This window comes from Liolophura sinensis, chromosome 8 (genome assembly GCF_032854445.1).
Source record: "Liolophura sinensis isolate JHLJ2023 chromosome 8, CUHK_Ljap_v2, whole genome shotgun sequence".
NCBI lineage: Eukaryota > Metazoa > Mollusca > Polyplacophora > Chitonida > Chitonidae > Liolophura > Liolophura sinensis.
In genome coordinates, this window is record NC_088302.1 from 11,830,885 (window position 1) to 11,855,418 (window position 24,534).

A 24,534-nucleotide genomic window follows, 5' to 3' on the forward strand; every position below is an offset into this window, starting at 1 on the left:
CAAATTGCAAATAAAAATATACAAAACTTAAATAAGCCCACAAACTAATTATATTCCAAAGAAGTTACAAAATTTCTCCCTTTAATTACTTGAGGGCATCTTAAAAAACCTGACAAAAAAGGGATGCTGTACAATGTATGTCATAGCTTTTTAGCCAGTCCTGCATGCCATCGGAAAAGTCAACGCCTCAGATGGCGTATTAGTATTATTCTCTTGACCTTCGTCTGCCAGAATACATGTGAGTGGAGACCTTGATTTTTAAATGCAACAGTGCATTTCAGAAGATCTATTCATGCTTTTAGAACTACCAATGCTCTTAATGGTAAGCCCTTTGAAAAGGCATCAAGAAATGTTGCTCAGAAGTAGAAAGAATCCTTTGACACCCACTGTTGTTTTAGCATGAAGGATTTTTTCTCATTGTGTTATTAAAAGAGACTAACACATCTTGAAGCCATATGTAGCTCAAGTTACCAAACAATAGAGAACTGGGGACTGATTTAATCTCCTAGTAAGTGAGAGGAAGGTAGCTGACATATGAAAGTCGCTGCCAGATTTACATAACTTTACAAACCTATAAATAGACGCGTAAATAATCAAAATTATCCAAGGGAAAAAAAATTATATAATTATATGTGATATATTTATTTATTATTATTTGACTTGTGTTTTACACCATACACAATATTTCACATATACGATAGTGGGCGGAAATTGGGCAGAGCACGAGGAAAGCTACAACCATCCACATGGTTGCTGTCAGACCTTTCCACATACGGCCATTGAGGAAGCCAGTATGAGACGATTTGAACTCACAATGACCGCTTTGGTGAGAGGCTCCTGGGTCATTGCTCTGTGCTGGCGTACAGCCCTCAAGGCCACGGAGGCCCCCTATACATATTGTAAGCTGAACTTTAAGACAATTCAACATCATGAAATTCTGGAAACAAATAATCCAAATCAAACGAAATGTTTAAAAAAAATTCATCATTATGAAAAATTTTATATTTTATGCACTTCTTTACATCCACGTTTAGTCTGATTTACTTCTCCTTCATGTAAGACTTACCGACTGTTCTCTGGACATGTTCATGAATTGTTGTTAAAGTGGTCACTCCATTTCCTGTCTGGTAAAACACTCCCTTTTCAAACTCCAGCCTCCGCCCATCTTGACTTTGTGAGTGTCCAGTGTTGCACCTGATCAGAAAAATAACAGTTTTATCACAATATTAAAATGCTACACTTTTATGAATTTGACAATCCTTCACATTCAAAGTTTTTTGCCCCAATTTGGCAATAGTTAATTAATTCTTAGCTTCCTGTGAAAGGGCTTACAACAAAAAGAGAGATTCTGACTGTGATGATACTTAATTTTCAAACAAAACAAATGACAATTTAAAAAGATTCTGTTTTGAAATGCCAATGTTGCATGTAAATGTATTTTAATTAATTTGATGGAAATATTACACAACAAACTAACAAGTAATTAATATTGGCCTTTCAGAGATGTAAAAGCGAAGTAAGAACATGCACATATGCAACCAAATGGAACTACAACAACAGTAACAGGTGTTGTAACAATTTGCATGCCTTGAAAGCACATTTCTGGATAGTCAGTAAAGTTAGACTATTCCAAGAATCCTGAACATGGTACATACCCGCCAAATGCAATTTAATTCATAATAATCTCAAACCCAAAATACTAAAATACATAAATTACATGTAAATATCAACATGTAAACCTCTTCCAACTAAAATGAACAAACATCCATATTTTGGCATGGCTCTCATATTAATGCCCCAGACAGATGTATTCACTACATGTAGCTGGAGAACAAACTTTATCAATATCAATGTACTATGCATAAATCATAAACAGTAGATTCAAGAAATACTGTATATCTCATGGATTTTGTTTGCAAAAATGTACCTCCAGCAGCACACAAAGGCCCCAATATGATACTTTTGATGCCAGTACTTAAGTTTTCCTGATAAGAAATTAATGAAACTCCACAAAAACTCAGAAGTGGCCCAATAAGGTGGATGAATTAAGCAGACTCCGTCACTTAAAAACGCTAAATCTTAGGTGAAACACAGTACACCGTAATTTTAAAGAATTCAGATCATTCCACTTAGAGTTTTATGTAACACCACTATAGTACAACTCCATTCAGGGTGACATGTGACTGTCTGTGCTGGAGGGAGCATGTTTTTCCTGACAACATACACACCAATATACCAGCACATGTCAACTGACAGCCACAGCTGATGTCACGCCTTGTTCATGTCAAACAGTGAATGACAAAATGCTTAAGTGTGTATAAAGTGGTACACAAATATCAGTCCACAACCAGACCACAACTTGTACCCAACGCATACAGTAGATCAGATGTACATATATGTGAATATGAATATGAAAGTATGTTTAGCCAGTATGTGCATATAAAAACGTCAGTCTTAAGTGGTTAATTGTCTTGTTTTAGAATTCCAGCATGTCAAGAGAAGCCAGTCAGTCGTTTCTTGACAGACGTTTCATGCCGTTTCATACGGAGGGTATATTGCCATTCACCTCGAACTGACCAGAGAATGATCAGTTCCAGGCAAAGGAGGCATGATAGAAATTAATGGTCAAACAACTACAACATAGGCTGCTTTGGCCGTTTGCCCTCTTTCGCTATCATTTCATACTTTTCGCTGCCTAAAGCACGTGAACACCACCCATAGCACTGCTTAATGCTGTTAATGTTATGTCAAGGAATGAACTGGGTTTGAACCTATGAATTTCTTACAAATCAACAAAATATGCACACTTATATGGGATGATCAATGATTGGCTGAAAATCAACCAGCAAAATTATGCGGGTCGCAATGCCATTGTCGGTCGAAAGAGTACCTTTCATATGTACTGTCAAGCAAGGGAGATTATGAAACATACAGCGCACTATCAACCTTGCTGGCAGGAAAATGGAAGGCACTCCGCAAACTCAAAAAGGATTAAATATTCAAAAGTCAGAAGATGCTAGCAACTTGATATTAGCTGCAACAAAAGTGTAATAAAACTTTATATATTCTACAAAATAAACTAAATCAAGCAACATATTTCTTTGAGAAAAATTCCCTATGGACAAGGGACAATTCCACAAAATTTTAAATGATCATTTTTTGTGAAAGTTAAAGTTAAAGCTTCCTCAATGTCAGTGATATAAATGTAAATCGCATTAAAATATTAATTTTGTTTGAAGTTTTATGATGTCAATGTCACTGACAGATTGATTTTTTCATTATTTCTCAACATTTACTCTGAGGCTCAAGAGAGCAAAGACACAAAAGGTCACTGGAAGGTCCAAGGTCACATAATGGGATGATGGAAAATTCCAATAACAAATATGACAAGCGTGAGTTAGCAAAAATGGCCAACGATTTCCTACTGGTTGGTTTGTCGGTCTAAGAGAGTTGTGCTAGAAGATTTAATAAAGTGACACTTGCACTGGCCGGCCAAACTCTGAACAAACAGCAAAACACAGCAACAAAATTATTCCATCTTTGTTGTTTGTTTTAACACCTGCAATCAGCTGAGGAGACAGAGCCTTTGACCCTGAGATGCTTTTAGATCACTGTCACATTCCACAAGCATTAACAAATCTCTGGATTTCTCATCATAGGACATTGCCCAGTCAGCTGATCCAAAATAGACCCTTTCTCATCAGAACCTTGTTCTTGAACCCTGGAAACTGCTTTTAAATACAGCACATGCAAAGTAGGAAAAAGTTCCTCTGTGTGTGTGTGTTTGGCAAATTGAGATTTGATCCGACCATTTCATGTATCTATGTGTGTATCATGTATCAGCGTAAGAATACCGTAAACAGTAGAACACTTCCCTGATTGGCACTTTGTAGCTAAAGCTTGGAATTCAATGTTGCACATTTCATCAAATAGAAGAGAAGTTAATTCATACATCCAAATGTAAGTGTTTGCGGGCGCAAATTGACATTTAAACAATTAATGCTTTTAAAACCTTAGAGAAAAACACACAGTCCTTCCACAATTATAACAGGCATATCATTACAACAAGCACAATTTAGCAAAAATATGGTAAAAAAAAAATGTGACCCCAAACTTTCCACAAAGTTGTTGTAGCACTCATCTGTACAATTTCACTGAACAAAACCTCCAGATTTTTTAAATTCTTTTTACCCCACAAGCTTGGTTATCATGCAATTATTGAATCAAACTATGATATTATGCAGATTTGGTTTAAAAATAACATCCATCATCACACTACGTCTATTTCTATATTATATATATCACAGGCTATCAGTAGCTAACAAATCTGATACAATTCGCTTTCCCCCCGCCCTATCCTCACTCCCAACACAACACTAACTATAACAAAAATTATGACTGTTTATCAATAAAAAGTTCAGTTTTCATACAAATTTCATTCACAGACTTAAAAGGTCCCAGAGAGTATGATTTTGATTTCAAATGTGTGCTGAATTTCTTTGTGCACTGTCACAACGCCACCTTTAAAGTCTGATCAGAACACTCAATTTTTTTAGGCATGGCCCGAGTAGATTATGAACAGTTGTATTTTCCTCCATCTGTCCTGTAGCCATGGTAACACTTCTCATATCAAACCCTAAAATGCTGACAAGATCATCACATCCACAAACATTCTATCTATCGATGTATCATAATTCCTCAACCTTTCAACCACTTCTCCAGCCAATATTTTGAAACATTTTGAGAGAACTACTGAGTGCAGGGAAATAATGTGCACAGTTTCATGAAGTTCGCATCTTTATTAACACAACAAAAGTATTTTAGCCTCATGTTTATAATAACTGAATGCATAAAATACCACTGAAAATAGTGTCTTAAAGGTCAAAAAAGGTTGAAGATTTACAGTATTAACTTTTACACAGTAAAACACAGAATTCATGTGCCATAAGCTTTGATGAATTTACTTCTATTAAAGTAATAAAGTATATGAAAAATCAAAATTTCTGTTTGCAACAATTTATATAAAATAAGACAGTGCTCTAGGCATACTGTATAATATTTAGTTAATTTAATTTGACTAAGAAGGGTATTAACTGGCTCAATTAAATGTTCATATAATCTTCAAAAGCATTACATTTGATTGCTCATGTATCTGAAGGCAATGGCAGAGATATAAAGAAACTACGGACAAGGTTTGCACAGACAATGACAGATATCTTTTACTAACCACACCCATGCAATCTTACACATTGCATCTGAGAGGTGAAACTCACCAAGAACTTCAACATGCAAACTGACTGGCCATATCAAAGGCTTAGATCAACCTCATTAGAGCACAATGGCAGACAGCAAGGACCTTTTATCTTCTATGTTAGCAAAGTTATCAATGAGAGGGACATACACGGTATAGAGAGCAAACATATTTATGTAGCCAATAGACAGTATTATAGTAATAATAGTACTGCAGCACACTAATCATAGGTCATATCAAAGCAGACAATTTGTGTGGATCATAAAATGAAGATGCATTTCCAATTACAAGAGATGAAATCTTTCTTTTTGTCGGGGGGGGGGGAGAGATAGGGGAGGGACAGACAAACTCATTTCCACCTAACATAATCACTCTGGGATCATACAAGTGTTGTAAAAATTTGAGCTGCATTTGTGTTTCACACTACATGTACAAAGAAAACCTTTTTCAAAGATCTCATATTCCAATTTTTCCAGCATTTACTAACATTTACCAGGGCCATTCGGTTAATTACAGCCTTTATGTACAAATAAATTGACACTATGTTGGTAGCTTATTCATTAGTCTGTAACAATGATAATGCAATATGATATTTCATTAAACTCTGATAGATACTGTAATTTTAAGGACTTACCCCCACCCCCACATACCACCCCACCCCCAAAAACTGCTTTCACAATGACTTACATGGTCTTCAAAATCTTTTCCCAAAAACAAGATACAGTGTACTCTCGAGGACTCAACAACTAGTGGGTACACTGTTACATGCATAACCAACAAATATCGATAATAACAAGAGAGTTAGCACCAGTTATCCCCTTAACACAATTTCCCTGGGGATAGAAGATCAAAGCAAGATGGTCGTCTGTTTGTTTGGTCAACTGTTGGTCATCTGAGTACCAAGGCTCATTTCCATCCTGCGATATATATCATCATGTAAACAGGCCTGCAGCCCGCTACTTAGCTGTGTATTAATATTCAGGAATGAATATTTAATGCATGGGAAGGATGCTAGCGATGGGGCGTCTTAGATTGTCCCAGGAAATCTTACACAACCTGCTCAGTCCAATTTGATATTGATCCGGAACTTTCCTAATCTCCTGCGTCGAATTTCAACCGTTTTCCATGGCTAAATGACAAATTGCCGATATTGATACAGATGAGGAGAACATAGACTTTTGCCTTTACTCTGTGCTATGTCACCGTTAAGAGGATGTAGACAAAAGCCATCCAGCCTAAGCCAGGATTTGTCTCATGAAATGAAATAAGCATGAGTATGTAACTCTTTCCTCCAACCAGCCGGAGATGTATTGTATTATAATGTTACCTGTGTGACTGATAATCTTTCAGGTGGTAAAAGATATCACGGAAGTTCATACTGACTGGTATCATAATATATGAAATATACAACAATTCATCAAGATCAAGTAAATACTACTGTGATCTGTACCAAGGAAAAAATACAGGTAAGAATATCAAACTGAGTACTAAAATAAAAAATAACGAAAATAATGCCTTTATAAACTGAGAATACTAATGACAACAATTACATGTACATGTGGAAAAAACTCAACTACCATATTTAATAATTAGATAAGGAACTGAAAACATATATTCCGGAGTACATGAATAAGAACTCAAACAAATTTGTTAGGTAGACACTTGTGAAATGGATATAAATATAGATTAACAAGCGACTGATCTGAATCTGAAAATTCTGATCTGAAAACAAGCAGAGTAGGTCTTGATCCTGCTGCCAATCAACCAATGTCTATAAGATTTCCAAAGGTGAGTTTCTTAACCGATGTCTATCTTGAGTGGGCACTGAATGTATATGTAGGAATAACATGCCACATCCTTTTCCTGAATGAGTCAAACTGCAATTCAAGAACACTGGAAACTGTCAAATGCCACAAATACTTACATAAATGTGTATACTCCACACTGTGAGACAGCAACAATTTGTCAAGATCACACATATACCTGGCATTCGTCAGAAGATGTCTAAACAAGTATGAATGCAAACTTCACTGATCACGGAATGTACTCAAATTTGATATCCAAAACTTCACCTCTACTAAAAGCTGACATGCCAAACAAAAATTCTGTAGGAGAGAAAAGTAAACATCATTTGCTATCTTTGGAGGGGAGGAAAAAAAGAGGTTGACCTAAGAGGTAAAATTTCACCCCAGGAATAATGTCCTGGAAGGATTCTCCGCACCCCCAAAGATGCCAATTAATATACAGCTGTCATAATAGTGCTAGTGTCTGTGGGGCGAGGGGTGTAGAGATCACTGACACCTGCCTACACTGGTGGATGGGGTCTTACTCTGACACTTTTCCCTGTATCACATCACTGGCTCATCTCATACACAGAATCAACAGTTTATTACAAGGATGAACGACACTGATCTTAACGTATTGAGTGATGGACCATACCAGCACAGCAAAATCATTTGTCACTTAATGGCATACACTGATAAATGAACGGGATTCTTTAAAAATCTGGAACATACCATTGCTGAAATACCTTGTAATTTAGTTTTGTATCTGTGGAAGGACATCTTTGCCAAAAAAAGAATAAACACTTCCTGTTGTGAAGTTTTCCCATCACGGAATGCAACCTCACTGGTAAACTGATTTTTCCACCCGTTCTATGAAATGACACCCATTTTATTTTGTGTTTAATGGGCGAGGCACTAAATAATCCAGAAATGGAATTCAAATTAAACTGAAAATCCAGCTTTTCATTTTGTTCAATCTTAATGATTTTGTTCACAGATTTTCCTGTTTATCAAGAGGTCCAGAACATGTACCATGTACATGTAAGTCCTACACAGGAAAATTGTTGAGAGTTTCTAATGATTTTTAAAGTTTCAGCTTTATAACTCCCTCCAACATTGAAAAAAAAAAAGACTCATTTTGCCTATAAAACAACTTCTTAAGTTTTTCTAGCCAGCACATACTATTAGTACTATTAAAAGCCATGTAAAAGGGTTGTATCTTGATTCTTGTAAGTTTTAACTTTGGATCTAATTAGCAACGGAGAAAATTTGTTTTCCTATTAAAAGCTGTATGTGTTAAATTTTCCAAGGCATAGGCAGAATGAGTGAAACAGTTGTAAGTTTTAACTTTGGATGCGATTAGCGACTTGTGATCGGCTTTGGTGAAGCTGGGCTTGGGTATTAAAACTGAACAAAGCTCGGTTGTATTAAGAGCGCATCAGGACCGAAAACTCAAGTCTAATAGCTCAAAACAATGACATTTTTACGATAAAGGATATATCCATTCTGTTAATTTAATTTTTTCTATTCTTTCTCTCAATTTAATGGTCTTCATCACACATCAACTGGACAGATGTGAAAAGCAGGATGCGATAAATACATCAGTTGAGAAAGAATTGAAGGTATGACTAACGAGAGAATTAGCTACAAGGCCACTGTCAAAATGTGCCGAACGAGTGAACAAAGATTCCTGCACATACAAGGAAGAGCATGTTGGAAAAGGGTGGGAGATGGGGGGCAGTTGTCGAGGGGGGGGAGGTGTGTCAGGGTACTTATTAGATTGAGGTCATCAAACTGTAATATATCACAGCAAAGTAAATGATTCCTTCAAGATACAGGGACAAACAAGCTCATGGGTTTGGTGTGACCCAAATCCACTGACCTGGCGACCATTATTGGAATTGGTATTGTCTCACCGCTGGATATGAATCAATAAGGAACTACCTGACATAATGTGCTGGCCGTGCTCGGATAGTCTTCCTGATCGACTGTGCTGACAAGAGAGCAGACTAAAGGTGAACACTAAACAGGTGCAGTTCAGTCATATTACAGCTAATCCCTACCCACCGTCCTCTCAACATATGCAGGCAAAATTCCCTAGCATTTTAAGGTCACTGCAGAATTGCAAATGTTTACGTCCTAGATCGCAAAAAAGTATATAACCTGCCATACATATCTGAGATAATGCACCAAATGTAGGTAAATAGATGTACACTGAATTTAAAGGTTTCAACAGAGAATTTTGAGCATGCTTACTCTACATTCAGCACAAGAAGTAATATTTTATAACCTTCACCTGCCTCAAAAATGCATCCAAATACAGTATGTTTAGTCAAAGTCAAAACCATGAACAATGTATGTACGTGCGAGTTGTACTCAATTTTATTTATTTATTTATTTTTTGTCATGAGAATACTGATACCTGTAAGCTACATTTATAGCTATAAAATTTTGGAAAATATCAACTTGGTACGTAAGTTTTTATATGCAACTTCTTCAGGAAAAGATACAGTTCAAGAAATTCACCAATGGCTGGTGCATTCAATGGAGAACAGCATGAAAAAACATTGTACAGAAGGATACAAAATACTTATTACACATTTTCTAGTTGTATTTATATACAGAACACATTGACCATGTCAATGGCATAAAGCTAGCATTTTTGTCTCCTCCATGTTTTGGTGGCTCTGGTATGCGTCAAAGGTGGCTGAGGTATTGTAATTATATCAGCACACCTGGGTCTATAATGCTGCTTACTCCGGACAGAACCGATGAATACCTGTCCAGTGATTAACTATGGCTACTGAAGCTTTTCACATTAGCCTGAGGATTGACAAAAACACATCACCACCACGGTGCACTGTGACAGCTACACTGACATATCACTACAATTGAGAACTAGTAAAGGCCAAAAGTTGTCCAAACTTAAGGTTTTCACAATAGCCCTGGAATCAAGCACGCGTGAAATTACAAATAATAACTTTAGAGAAGTAGACTGTGCATCAAAAATTCGTGAACTATGATCTCTAACCTGTCCAAAGTAAAGTTTTGTACAAGTATCAGTCTGTCCACTGGGGGGAAGAAGTCAAACCATTTTGTTTCCATCCCATCAGGTGTATAATTTCAAACATGGCTATAAAGTTACTCACTTTGAGAGTTTCATTCATCCTTACAAAAATGACTGTAAGTCTTCAACTTATTCGCATGTTTGCAGGTGTGTTTATCCAAGCCTACGCTGAAGGCATTATTCTCAGCAAACTGATAAAATTATACTTTTCGTGAAGCCATGAAATTGGCCAATCCAAACAGTGTAGTGTTGTTTCCAACACTGAAGTACAAATGTGCATAAATTACACCTAAAGTTGCTCTTTCATATGCAAAATGGTTTAGGAATTAGAATAAGGTTTGTTTGGAAGATCAGGTGATATTCTGTTGTGAAGAGAATACAGCAAGTATAGGCCAATACAGCAAGTATAGGCCAATACAGCAAGTGTAGGCCATCACAAGAAGGAGCAAAGACCTTGACAAATGTTTCCTTGAAAACTTCTCCAAAAAAACCCCCCAAAAGAAATGGTACACTCTTCATCAAATATACATATGAGTTCTTACAGGCAGAACGCAATATCGATGCAAGGTTCCCTGTTGCTATGGTGAACAAGGGTGGGGCTGAACCACTGGGAGAAGATGATCTAACACTATTCGCTGATTACACTGTGAGTAGTAGTACGTGTAACAGACAGGATAGTATTAAAACCGGAGAGTGAGCAGAATATCGATAGCCATGAGTGCAGGATCTCATAAAACAAAGTGTCATTGTCAATAATACCATTCATACGTCAACGCTGAAGTCAGAACTACAGATCAGAGAAACGAACTAGCTCTTTCAGTGTCCCTATTAAAATTGCATTATTAGCCTCTCTAATGAACATATTTTTCAAGTACATATGTACACCAAATGTATCCCATGGCATGTTTTTATTTGCTGTTGTCTTTGAAGACCAATCTCAAGTGCGAAATTTTCCTCAGTACCAACAACAATCCGCTTTAGCTGGATAGACAATATGATAATTCATAATTTAACAGCTATGTATCTCTTTTTTCCCCTACATGTAGGTTTATTAGTTTGAAGGCTACACACATGTACCTCTGCCTCTAGAGAGCAACACGGTCAAATATTAAAATCTTACCTCATTTTACAACAGAAAGTGCAAACAATCAGACACAGATACCAAATACCACACAAATCTGACATACAAATATCAATCGTTGTATACATACCCAGAAAGAAGTTCAGTAAGACCCTGGAAGTTATTTTCCATAGCAATTTCTTTGGGTGTAAATCCGTGCCTGTTATGTAACTTAAGAGCTGCCTCACTGCCAGGCTTGTCTAATAGGAAATTGGCCAGTTTATCCAGTCCCAGCCGTGCACAAAAGTGAAACAATGTGTCTCTTGATTCTGGTTCTGAAATATCAAAACAAGGATATAATATTACTACACCAGGTAATCTGCGAACTGAATGGTCTGGGCAAATTGATAATGCCAAGAGCTGAAGAAATAGGCACAATATCATGACTGATTACAAAACTTCTTCTGCAATTATCCTAATTCTTCATCCTTTTTGCATATAAAAGTGCCACTTTCAGTGCACTTTATGCACATTTATAATTATATTTTGAAGACAAAACTATACTGGATGGATTGGCCAATCTCGGGGCTTCGCAACAGGTATAAGTTTGTCAGTCTACACAGACTAATGCCTTCAGAATATGCTGAAATGAACACCTTGCAAACATGCAAAAATATTGAAGAATTACCGTACTCCTTTTAATAGAATACCTCTGGTCATACATGGGGAAGGTCTGCCAGCAACATGTGGATGGTCATGGGTGTCCCGTGGGCTCTGCCGGGTTTCCTCCCACCATCATGTTGGCCGCTATCGTATAAGTGAAATATTCTTGAGGATGGCATAAAACACCAGTCAAATAAATAAATAAAGACTCAATGGATGCTGACCTGTAATGGTCCATGGTCAACCAAATAACTGGTAGTTTGTTAGCCACACAGCAACCAAAATGAGATTAACTGGCAATTACCAAATCACCACAGTACACTTCATACCAATCTCATTTAATGGAATCAACTATTTCTATATACTGTTCATGTGCTGTGTAGTTAAAAAGCCTTGCCAAACATTTACTGCAAAATGGTTAGTTTTATTAGGAAATAATAAAAATGGGCCTATCACAAATATCTTGTGCACCTTGCCATTTACTTTATGGGGTAGCAGAAATCAGGCACGACCCAAGGGAAGCCACTAACCTTTCTTTGCACTCAATAAAACAGCCAATGAAACACGATATTTGAACAGGTTGATTGATTGATTGATTGATTGTTGTTTAATGCCATGATTTTTTTTTTCATGGAGACAGTCCGTTAAATGGGTTGAGAAAACCAAAGTGCTTGGAATAAGCCACTGATCTTTGGCAATCTACTGACAAGGTTTTCCACATATCACATACAGATATGGATAATAAATTCTTGGAGGATGTTACACAAACATGTTACACTCCGCTAACGGAATAAACATCACTGTTATTGTCACAAAGGTCGTACAAACCCAATGAGGGTCAAGGTATTCAACCAGAAGAAGCTGAATTCAAAGCCCTGAACAGATAACCCCCCATTCAGCAATGACTCCTATTCAGAAAAGAGGCAGTTCAGGCCACTTTGTCATTGAATTCCAATATCCCCTATTCATGTACTGCTCTGATGTTGTCTCACCATTTTCGTTTGCATCTTCTCCTAACACATTCCAATTTTCTGGTAAAGTCAAATGTTCAAAAGCCTGGCAAAGTCTGTCGTCCAAAGTGGAGAGAATTTCATTGGCCAGATCAAAGCACTCTGATCGAACAAGTTCAAGGTCTTCTAAGGCATGGGTTTCAGTGACGCTGTCAATCAGGAACCAGGCCAGGTGATGGGCGGTGTCGTAATAGTATTCAAAATGGCGGGCAGCGAGAACGCTGGAACTTCCCTGGTGAGACAAGTATATCCTTAGCTGAGCAGTCTCAGCTGTGTCATGAGCTGAAAAGAGAAAGAAATAAAGGTAAAGAAATGAAAAAAAAAAGGAATACAGACACCTTTTAGAATGAGTCACGTAGACATACCTCATAAATCAATATTCGGCACATGTAGGTTAGTACATGTATAGATCTACCTGTTCATCCCTCAGGTGAAAATCCAGGTAAGGCAACTCCACCATCTGCACATGTTACAATATAGGTATTTGTTGGACGATGTTTCATGAGATAACACCACTGGGAATCAGTGAAAGGAGTTAATTGCACACTGTAGCAAACATCCGCATAAAACATTGAAGAACTAATTACTACACAATTGGTTTTAGTAGGAAGAAATCTGCAGGCACCAAACATGTGCCCGATTTCCTTTCCACCCCCACCCCCCACCCCACCAAGGTAAAAAACATATTATTCCAAAACAAAATTCATAATTATACTAAAATGAAACTTCAACACATCCACAAAGGGTAGTCTGCACATCTTCATCTTACTTTTGTTATTAAAATCACAATATGCTTCTAATCTACCAGTCTGCATACAAGGAAACAAAACAAAATTATTTGTAACTGAATCAGCCAGCAAATTTCCATTGTGTGCACTGTTAAATTGCACACACACGACTCTGTTGTTAATAAAATGACTTGGAGTACAACAGTTAATGATTTTGCAGACAATGACTCCTCATACCAAACTGTACACAACTGTCAATTATTATTATTTTTTTTGGATATATTTTCATGTATTTTAAGCTTTTATGCTGTATACAAAACAAAAAAAAATACATACTTTAATACAGTACATTTAAGGATAGAAGATAGATAGATAGATAGATAGGTAGAAGAAACCATTACAAACTGGTCAATCCAGATAACTAATAGGTGATTTCATGATATATTTACTTATTTATCTGATTCGTGTTTAACATCGTGCCCAAGGATTTGTCCCTTATATGACGGCGATCAGGTATATGGGTAGAGAACACCAGAGTGCTGAAAGATTACCTGATACAAACCTGCCCTTGTACCAACCCGAGGGCAGCTCCTTTCTAACATGTGATCCTATTTTATTACTCCTAAAGGGATACAGTTGTCTAAACTGATGCAGTCTAGACTACATGCCGTTTGTCTATGCCCCTGTGAGAATACTGGTTTAATACAACTCATTTACTAACACTGTAATCTCCATGGTAACACAAAACGGCTCAGATTTGAAGATCAATCATGGACAAAATAGATTGAAATTGAGATGACAGAATGAAATTGTGAATAATGAATATCAGAACATTTCACATACATTGTAAAATCTCGTTTGCACACATGGAAATTTGTTACAATCACGAATGTTAAAGATCACATCATGTGAACTGTGATTACCTGCATGTTTACAGTAAATGACAGATGCTGGGAATAATCCACAGATTTTGGGGAAGGGCTTACAATTGGGAATATTTGCAAAATCTCATATTTTGGGGAAAAAATATGTGTACCAGGGAGCTGTAATTTTTAAATGTACTATAAAGTTAACTGGTACCTAGGTCACATAACTTGAATAAAAGCGTTGTGAATTCATATATAATGTTACCCCAAATTAAACACACGAACCTTCCCTTCTTATATTATACCTAAATTAAAAAAGTGTACATTTTGGGAAATCAGTCTACAGTTGGGATATTTGTGGCTACAAATTGGCAAACAGACCATTGGGAATAAGGTCTAACATCGGCATCTGGAGATTATGTCCAACGATGCAACAGTGCAAATATCAAAAGATAACAGGCATGTAGGATTACTTGAACTGTGTTTCTCCTATATACATATATAACCTAAGTCCAGATCCAGACATCCAGAAATTGTTTTCACATAAATCCATAAACCTAAATGAGTGTCTGCATGCAAACAGAATAGGCAGAACAAAAAGGTTTACCCTTCTAGAACAATCTCTTTACTTCAGCATGTGATTTTTGTCTGTGAAGTCTGCAAAAGTTCCATATCCTCTCTATATAATTTCTCAGCTAATGATGATTTTGACCTTAAATCCTGAGCTACAGTAGACTAGTTACTGGAGATCTGACCATAAAAACATACAAACCTGGTCAACAGAGCTGATTTAGTTTAACTGGAAACACAGAGTAGAAAATAACTAATTAAGCAAAACTAACCAAATAATCATAAACAACATGAAATAAAGCAGCTGTAGTACATGGACAATGAAATGTGACAGGACAAATAACAAACAAATAACGAACGAATAATGAACCATCATCAAAACATAACATGTCCATGGCCCTAAAAAAAGGCCTGGGGAACCAAGTCATTCAAGTGGCAATGCATTAAATTCACAAGTGGACTATTTGGCTGATTTGTATCATAACCAACGTATAATACAGTTTGTAGGCAATAGGTGAGAATAGGCTGTGTGCTGGAATAATGGCTCAGGCACACAGCTAATCAAAGGGCAGGTAAGTTATGACGTATTTCATATCCTACAACACTATGGACTAGAAAGCTGGACGAAGATCAAAGGCAAGGCATGGTTCTAACAGACATTTGGCCAAGGGACTTCTACTAACCAGCAATAATTACTGGGACAAATGAAATTGTTCTGACATTTTCCAAACGTCAGAACAAAGGCCAACTGTTTTATGCCCCCGCCGGGTAACAAAACTCTTGAGCATGCGAGATTAAGGGCATAAGTGGAATGATAAACATGCCACTTCCATGTGAAACCAGCCATTAATTCTGGCTACAAAAGGTAGCACACCATAACACAGTTCAGGACAAAGAATGCTAAAATATACAAGCAAAGTCTCCAATGTTTAGGCTGTAAACAGATAATGAACACACTGGTTCCTTTAATGAGGATCCATCTGAAACAGCCTGCAGTCACTTTGCCAGATGCCTTGATAATAACCCATATATGTAGTACACAGTGTCAAGGAAAAAGCCATCTGCAGAAAAATCCTGTGGGCAAAACCCTAAATTAAGCTACATTTTAGGTTAATTATTTATTTTCATGTTGTTTACCTCCATTCTATAGAATCTTACACAAGTACATATATATACTAGTTTCATGGGTAGAATGCCTGGGATAAACCAGCAACCTTTGGCAAGTTACTGATGGACTTTCCCACATCGGACATTAAGATACACCCTCCATGTTGGTGGGAGACAAGCTAATATTGTCACCAAGGTGAGAGCCACAGAATCCACAAATTTCCTATCAAATGCCACCTCAGTTTTAGGTAATGCTCTTTGCACTCAAATGCGATCAAGCTTGAAGCTTTCATAGAAGATCTCCCATCTTAAAGTCAGCCAATCAGTGACAATTCTATATCCCTTAAAGAGACTGAAAGCTTCTAAAGTAAAGCAAAAACAACACAACCCCAGTGTTTCCAACAAATGGGTTTATCAGAGATTCAAAGAACAGTTACAAATATACTCACATGATCACTAAAGTTCCCACTCGCTACACCCAATGGAGACGAGGGAATCAGGGTAAACTTGGCGCAGTAACCCCCTACACACCCTTTAGGACAACAAAAATCTTTATCCAAGCAAACTTCAGGTTAACTATAAGGCACTTATAGGAACTGTTATTTTATCAAAGAAATTCCATCTGTGTACTGGGGTTTAAATTCCACAAGATTTAGACAATGTGTGTGTTAAACCCTGCACTAAAGGCTCTGGCTACTCTCAGCATGGGTCTCTAGACTGGTAATTTAGCTGGGTACCACAGCAGAGGTGTAAAGGGTACAGCAAAAGACTTAACCACATCTGTGTTACTCTGTGACCTTAGTGTTGACAATGACCCCTGGTAAATTATTTAGGGCTTACATCCACTTAAAACAAAAGCGCCGGCTAAGATTTAATGTGCCACAGGACAAATGTACTTCATGTAGTACCTTGAATGTTCCTAGAAAAAGATCGGGGAAATTTCCAATAAAACCAGTCCACACCATGAAGTATTCGGGCAAATTAGACTATGCTTCAGTGCAATGTCTACATATCACTACTAAAATCAGCACAAACACAATTAAACAATTTACATTTGTAACACAGCAGTAAGAATTAAAGTTCGCAACTGGTGAGGAATTTAACATATAATTTGCTCAATATAAATCCCCATTTTGGGCAGGTACAAACTGTTTGTACGACAGGTACAAACTGTTTGTACTATACATACATGGCAGCTATCTAGGTTTTCTTACACTCGGTGTGTAAGGTGACACATTTGATCCATGACAAAATTGGCAAATCATAGAGATTTATGTCCCATAATCAGGTTCATAATGACCCCATAAGGCATCCTCATTACTTATACATAATGATTACATTATAGCATCACAGCCATTTTTTCGCCATAGACAGACTTCAAATTTACATAGAAATGTAGCCAGGCTGTTAAGGTGATTACAGGATATGTACATATTGAGTACATATGGAGTGAGGTGCCTGGGATTGTACTCAAATTATGTGCATGAGCAATTATTCAAATTTGGATGATTTGCTAATTGGTTGTTCATTGTAATATCACGCATGTAAGTTTCTCCTCACACACATACGATTTGCAGTACATCAAAGTGGAGATACTAATGTGTAATTTGATAGTTGGACATGACGTAATGCAATTTGTGTATATACACTTATCTACAATGAGAAACTTTATAATTGTGAGATCTTTATAATTTGCAGTTTTTCTATTCTTATTTTACTCTCATACAAGCAATATATCGTAATTAACATCGCAGTTAAAAATCAAGCACTTTTATTTAATTAAATGTTCCTTATATACATGTACAAGGTACTTTTACTGGATTGAGGTCAGTTTTACAGGTACAATTTATACACTACCAAACTTTGACAAATAACAGACAAATTTTTTCACATATGATGTAGATATTCACATTAGAGTGAAAAAAAAGTGCTACAACATGTACACATATGTACCTGACAAATGTTCAGTATTCTTTATTTCAACCCACCATCTATTCTGGACATCTGCTCAATTATTCATCCAAACATGTGTCTTAAATAGAAAGTCAGAAGGTAAAGATCTTAATCAAATCCTGTAAAATTTAGCAAGCTTTGTTTGCTGATGCCACAGTTTTAGGGCAAGTATATTGCAGATTTGTTCGAACTTTGTACATGTCTGAACGTAATCACACTCCTAACCAAATACCTTACCTAAACACCATACCTGTTTGGGTAATTAGACCATTACACGTAACTCCTCAGTTAACCTTAGACAGCCTACATGTAGATGACCTATCCCTTATCAAATATGAACACGTTCTAGAAGTCCGCTGAACTGATACATGTAGCTTTACCACAGGTACAAAATATTGTAAATTTTGCCACAAACTGACTACACTATGTCCATATGATAGCCAGCTGTCAGCTGACCTTACTTCTGACCTGCCAGTCATGTGACCCTCCAGACTGTCAGTCACTGATATGCCACAGTACAATAGCGCTCACAACAGCGGAGCTCATAAGGGGAGGTAATCCCTGCGGACTAATAAGGGAAATAATTCATCGGCGATGAAAGCCACCCGGTTGATCATGTTTTTGGCATTGGCCTCCAATGGTAAATTATTCCTCAGTTAGGTTGTACAAGCAGTCTGTGAAACAGGATATATACTCAAAGATGCTAAAACCTAGACTTTTTGACAAAAATCAATCAGGGCAAAATCCAATGAAATATTGGATCAAAACATACCCTCGAATCTACAATGTACAATAAAGTTCCTAAAAATTATAAAGGGTCAAACTTCAGAATTACTCAAAACTACAAATAGTACAGATATAGATCAGATATTTTACTGAGAGGCAATGATTTCAGCTATTCTTGGTAAATACAGACAATTTGATTTGATTTACAAATATGGATTTTAGGCCAAAATCTCTGGTAAAGCCTCTTTACATAAATAACATCAACAAATGAAATGGAAAGGGGTTTGATTAAAGCTGATGTATTTTAACACAAACTAAATGGATATCTAAAGAAGACCTTACATCTCAGTTACATTTTCCATTGTCTAAATCCCTTAAATGTGATTTAGAATAGTCTTGGGAAATATGCCATAAAATTTTAATTCCATGTACCATAAAAAAAGGCTGAAATATACATTGTACTTGTTCATGAATTAACAAACATGTTCTTGATCACAGATAAGGTTTTCACGGCTTAATAATAACAGAAAAAATTTACATGTCAACCTTAATAACAAACATAACTTGTGAAGGTGTCTTCAATGATGTCACTTGGGATCACGATATTTAAACCAGCCCCCTACCTCAATGACAGAACAATGCCTCATGAATATTCATTATCATGCATGTATGTAATCATGTCAAACCTAGGAACAACACAACAGACAGGTGAAAAATTATCAATATTCAAACATGCCTTTTAATCCTATAGTCGTGCTTCGGCCACATGTATATTTCATAAAGGTAGAGTGTATAGCTCAGGTGGATACCTGTCATAAACCCTGAATGATTCTCCTCATTCATACAAGTCCAAATCTGAGGCTAAATTGATAATAAGACAGGCATAATCAACTCACAGACACGATATTATTATCTGCTTGTCAGGAAAAGCTGATTTTTTTACACAATAGGAAAACACTGGTATAAAACATTTTTGTGAGCTATTTTTCATCTAACATGTGATTCAATATTGGGAAGATATCAATCAAGGTATACATTTACAAGGACTTCATGTACAAGGGTTAACGACACGGATATTTTTTGGGGGCGAAATCATGTACATGAATACAGTATTTAGTTATTCCTTTACATTCAGGATTGTTGGTTAACAAGAAACTTCCACTTTAAATGTGTAAAATGGTGGTTATTTAAGCATTACTTCGTCATATGCTGTCCTACATCACACACTCTGCTTTGTCTATAATGATTTGCATGCAAGTAAATGTGCAGGTTCGTCAGTCCATCCCTGTCATGCAGAAACCATGTAAGATGTAAATAATTAACTGATTTAATTAATAATATTACACTGAGTCTGTAAACATACGACTTGTCATCCCCAACTTAATATTCACCTGTGCACACACCTGTTATATATTTCCTGAGGAAGTCATGTGCGTTCACAGTCATATACATCAATGCTGGACTCACAGGTGCTAATGAACACAGAGATTAAAAAAAATTGAATGGGAGCCTTAACATATCCACATTTATAAATACACAAAGGAGCTTGGTGTCGCCAGATCTGAGTGGTTTTTGCTTCTTTTCAGAAATATATTTAGTTTTATGCATGACATCATGATTAAAACAAACATACATGTATACAAATCAGTTGCTTTGGTACCCTTTTGAATAGCAGCCTTTCATATGCTATGGTATTCTGAAAGTCTTATTTTACTGCCGCATAAACTGTGTGTGCATCTGGGGAGTTTTACCATACACAAGTACAGCACGGCAGTGTGTAAGTAGAGGTACCCTTTTATTGCAGGATTTTTCATGGCGTTCAAGTTTTATGCCAATCAATCAAATGTTTAATTGCAGGGTTGAACAATAGTGTGTGAAGCTATTAACCTGTAGGCATTTCTGAAAATACTCATATAAGAGCCATGGAATGCTGTTAAAAAGTTTGCGATATTCACACCATCTCGACACTTAACAGAATCCTAAGCCGGATTCATTGATTGGGTATCTATTATTCAGGAATGCCTCATGACCCAATATCTGTAAAACACAGACTACTATTGGGTAGCTTGGCCCTCCTGCTGATACAGATTCACGGCAGTTCTAAACCTCCTGGGAGATGGTATGATGTGCCATTTCACACTTTAGAGTAATCTCCCTTGTTTCCAAGGCTTGCTTTGAAGTTTCTTCAATTGGTTTCCACAGAGGATAATGGCCATACCATAACAGTGATTCTAATGAATGGTGTGGGAATTTTATCCATGCAAAAATATAGCCCCTGACACATGTATCTATTTGAAATACTAAAGTGAGTTTGACACGTATCATATGACAGTATGACAACAGTGGCAATACCTGCTTCCAATACAGTGACCATAACCATTATTAAAAGATTGCAGCTTTCTTTCATGAATGTTGGTAATATTTTCAGCTAACAATTGCAGTTAACTTATTTCATAATAAAAAGGATGTTGTTCACTCTAAGAGCGAAATTTGAAAAAAGGTAAGTCTACATGTATGAGTCATATTTATGAATTTTTTTTTTTTTTTTTTTTGATTGGTGTTTTACGCCGTACTCAAGAATATTTCACTTATACGACGGCGGCCAGCATTATGGTGGGTGGAAACCGGGCACAGCCCGGGGGAAACCCACGACCATCCGCAGGCTGCTGGCAGACCTTCCCATTTACGGCCGGAGAGGAAGCCAGCATGAGCTGGACTTGAACTCACAGCGACCGCATTGGTGAGAGGCTCCTGGGTCATTACGCTGCGCTAGCGCGCTAACCGACTCATATTAATGGGAATATAAGTAATTTTAGCTTGGACTGCAGACCAAGTCCAGTATCAAATTACATCCATTCACCAGTACAAATGTCCTCATTACAAATGTGCCCATTCACCAGTACAAATGCATCAGGTATGGGAATTTAACCAACATTTACATTTCAAATACCCTAACCTCACCAGGTCAAAGCAAAAAATCAGCAAGTTGTACTTCAATGATATGAATGACAGAATCTAATGAAGTCTTACAAGTTACACTTATAGATCGTAGGAAGAAAATACAACCACATTCATCTAACCTGGTCATACTAAATCACTGCTTGCTTTTTATTTCAAAATTCCAAAATATGTTGTCACATGAACTATTACTAATGGCAAACTTTTCCAGTTTATAGCAGATTTGAACAATTTTTTTTTTATCCCCACAGTATATTACATTTTAAGGCTATCAGATCAAAGGTTCTGAAGGAAAAGTTTCCCTAAAGGATTACATCTCCAACATGGCCGCTAAGTTAAAGTAGGTCAGCAATGCATAAAAGTTGTATACACTAGCTCATAGCCCAGGGATTTGGTAATGAACATGGTAAGTAATAAAAGAAATTTGCAATTTTCTATAAAAATGACATAATGCAAATTCCAAGAAAAAAATAATCTGAGCCTAAACAAAATGCTTTCAGGTTTCAATTTGGAATTCTAGTAAACATTAACTACTTGATTAGCTCTGAAGATCAACGTACATGTAAGCAAGATTCAAACCAAACTCATTAAATTTGGTCCAGCAGGAATGCAAATATCAAACAAACTATATACTCTAAATCTTCAACCTTTTCAACTGATCCTAAAACCATTATTTTGAAACATTCTGGGAGAACTACGACGTGTAAAGAAATGATTTGCACAGTTTTATGAAGCTTGCATCTTCAGTGACACAAACAAATCATTTTTAGCCTCATTGTCATAATAACTTTACATATAAACTCCATTGGAAAAAGTGCTTCAATAGTTGAAAAGGTTAAAGTGAATAACAAACAACTAAAATACATGAAGTTAATCTACCACAAACACGACAAATGAAGACAAAAACATTGGCTCGTGAAATCTGTGTGATGAAGTGCCAAACCAATCCATCTTGGTTAAATTTGTCCTCACGTTTCAGCAACAACTCTGAACACAAATTTTATTTATTTGCTACTAACCAACTTTCTCATGTGACATACATGTACAAATATGTATAGTGGTGGAGGAGAAGTGGTGTTAAATGAAGGTTAGACTTTGGTCACAAATATACCCCAACCAGTGCTAGTGAGAATTTACAAATTCCCTGTCCAAGGCCGGTTTTGAAACCACAGCTTATGTGTCTTGTGGACTGAAAGGTGGCACCTAATAAAAGGCTTGCTACATAAATGGTTCAATAAGACAGACAGTTTTCCCCACTAAAAACTCAATGCACAACCCAGGTTGTAAGAAGTAAATATTTAAATCACACTTTAATACTGGAATGTTTCAGAGAAAACATAAACATATTTAAGTAGAAGACTTACCTGGTATGAGAGAATGAAGGGTTTGTTCATTGACTTGTCTGGCTTTCACCACATGTCTCTCACATGACCCTTCAAACACAAGGTAAAGTTCTCCTCCAGGTGGGAACTCTGTTCCGTCTGAGAATGCTACGACAATAGTCCCACCTCCCTACAGCAGAAAAAGGCAAAACATAATAAACCCATCCATCTATGCTACATCACAAACACATATCAACAAACCATGGGTTGATATTTGAACAGGTAGGCTTACAATAAAAGTCCAATAAAAAACTCAATTCTAGTTTTCGCCAGTAACATTAAATGTATGCTAGTGATATCACAACACACATTTTCCACCACGCCTACCTGACAATGTTTTGATAACAACTATCCAAAGGTAAGATACTGGAGTCCAGGTGTAACACAATACAGGATATGTGGAAATCATACGCTGGATTAAACCCCATAAAGGCGTACAGTACTCAAGTCTACTAACATGTCACACTGTTCAGTGTTGCTGTTATCAGGTACTTTCAATGACCACATAAACTCAAGTGCAACCAATCAGGTTGCGATTACAAAATCAGGTTACAAAAAAAACGCACGTATGTAGAGCCCTGGCATACTTGTGATAGGATAAACAACTAGCTGGTTACAACTTGAAGGACACAATCAAATCAACTACATGCATTTGAGATGACAGGAAATCTTAGTAATAATGTGTACATACCATAAATGCCCATAAATTAAGTACATAAATGACTTGCCCATTCCTGATTCTGAGATTTCTATTGATTTTAGAAAGGTGTTTTGAAGTTTACACGAAACATGGGATGATATTCTACTGGAAAAATGTAAGTTTCAGCACCAAAAATAACATTTGTGACATTTATTTGCCTCTAAAACCTGTGGTGGAAATTTTAGGTCATTCCTATGGTATGTATAATATCATTCAGTGTGCCAGAATGACACTAACCTAAATCAGCAGTTTCATTAGAACAGCTTTCCGACCAAATACACATCATCAACATAAACTGACACTAAAGGCCAATCCTTCACTTTTTTTAACCTTGACCTTATAGGAATTATTAGTTCACAAAGAAAAAGTTCTTTTGCAGAAAGCCTGAGCAGGTGTTGCATCAATTCAGGTGTGAAAGCAATCGTTTTGGTGCAAATTATAACCATGAGCTATTAAATATACAATAAGAAAAAAACAGATACGTGACAAAAACAATAACATATTTTTTACTGTCTAACATATCAGGATATAGTTATATATGTGTACACATGTGTATTTACATCTATTGTTTTAGCACTTTGAGCCTGAAAACCTTGCACAGCTGTATAGACCTGATCAGACTGAATGTTGATCTTCTCCGAGTGCACAAATCTTTGCAATTTGCTTTGTACAAAATAAAAGCTGCATGCTTCAGGAATTCATTCCTACT

General features: G+C 36.6%; 1 protein-coding gene across 5 annotated transcripts in view; it reads right to left on the reverse strand.

Moving 5' to 3' along the window:
* The window catches only part of LOC135472312 (A-kinase anchor protein 13-like), a 177,856-nt gene that overhangs the window by 112,940 nt on the left and 40,382 nt on the right, over positions 1–24,534 (reverse strand). For all 5 annotated transcript variants that reach the window (XM_064751764.1, XM_064751768.1, XM_064751765.1 and 2 more), the window contains 4 exons: positions 23,108–23,255; positions 12,818–13,117; positions 11,314–11,497; positions 1,067–1,194 (listed from right to left, as the gene is read on the reverse strand). In XM_064751764.1, coding sequence (XP_064607834.1) covers positions 1,067–1,194; positions 11,314–11,497; positions 12,818–13,117; positions 23,108–23,255 — 760 coding nt within the window. The remainder of the gene's footprint in view (positions 1–1,066; positions 1,195–11,313; positions 11,498–12,817; positions 13,118–23,107; positions 23,256–24,534) is intronic.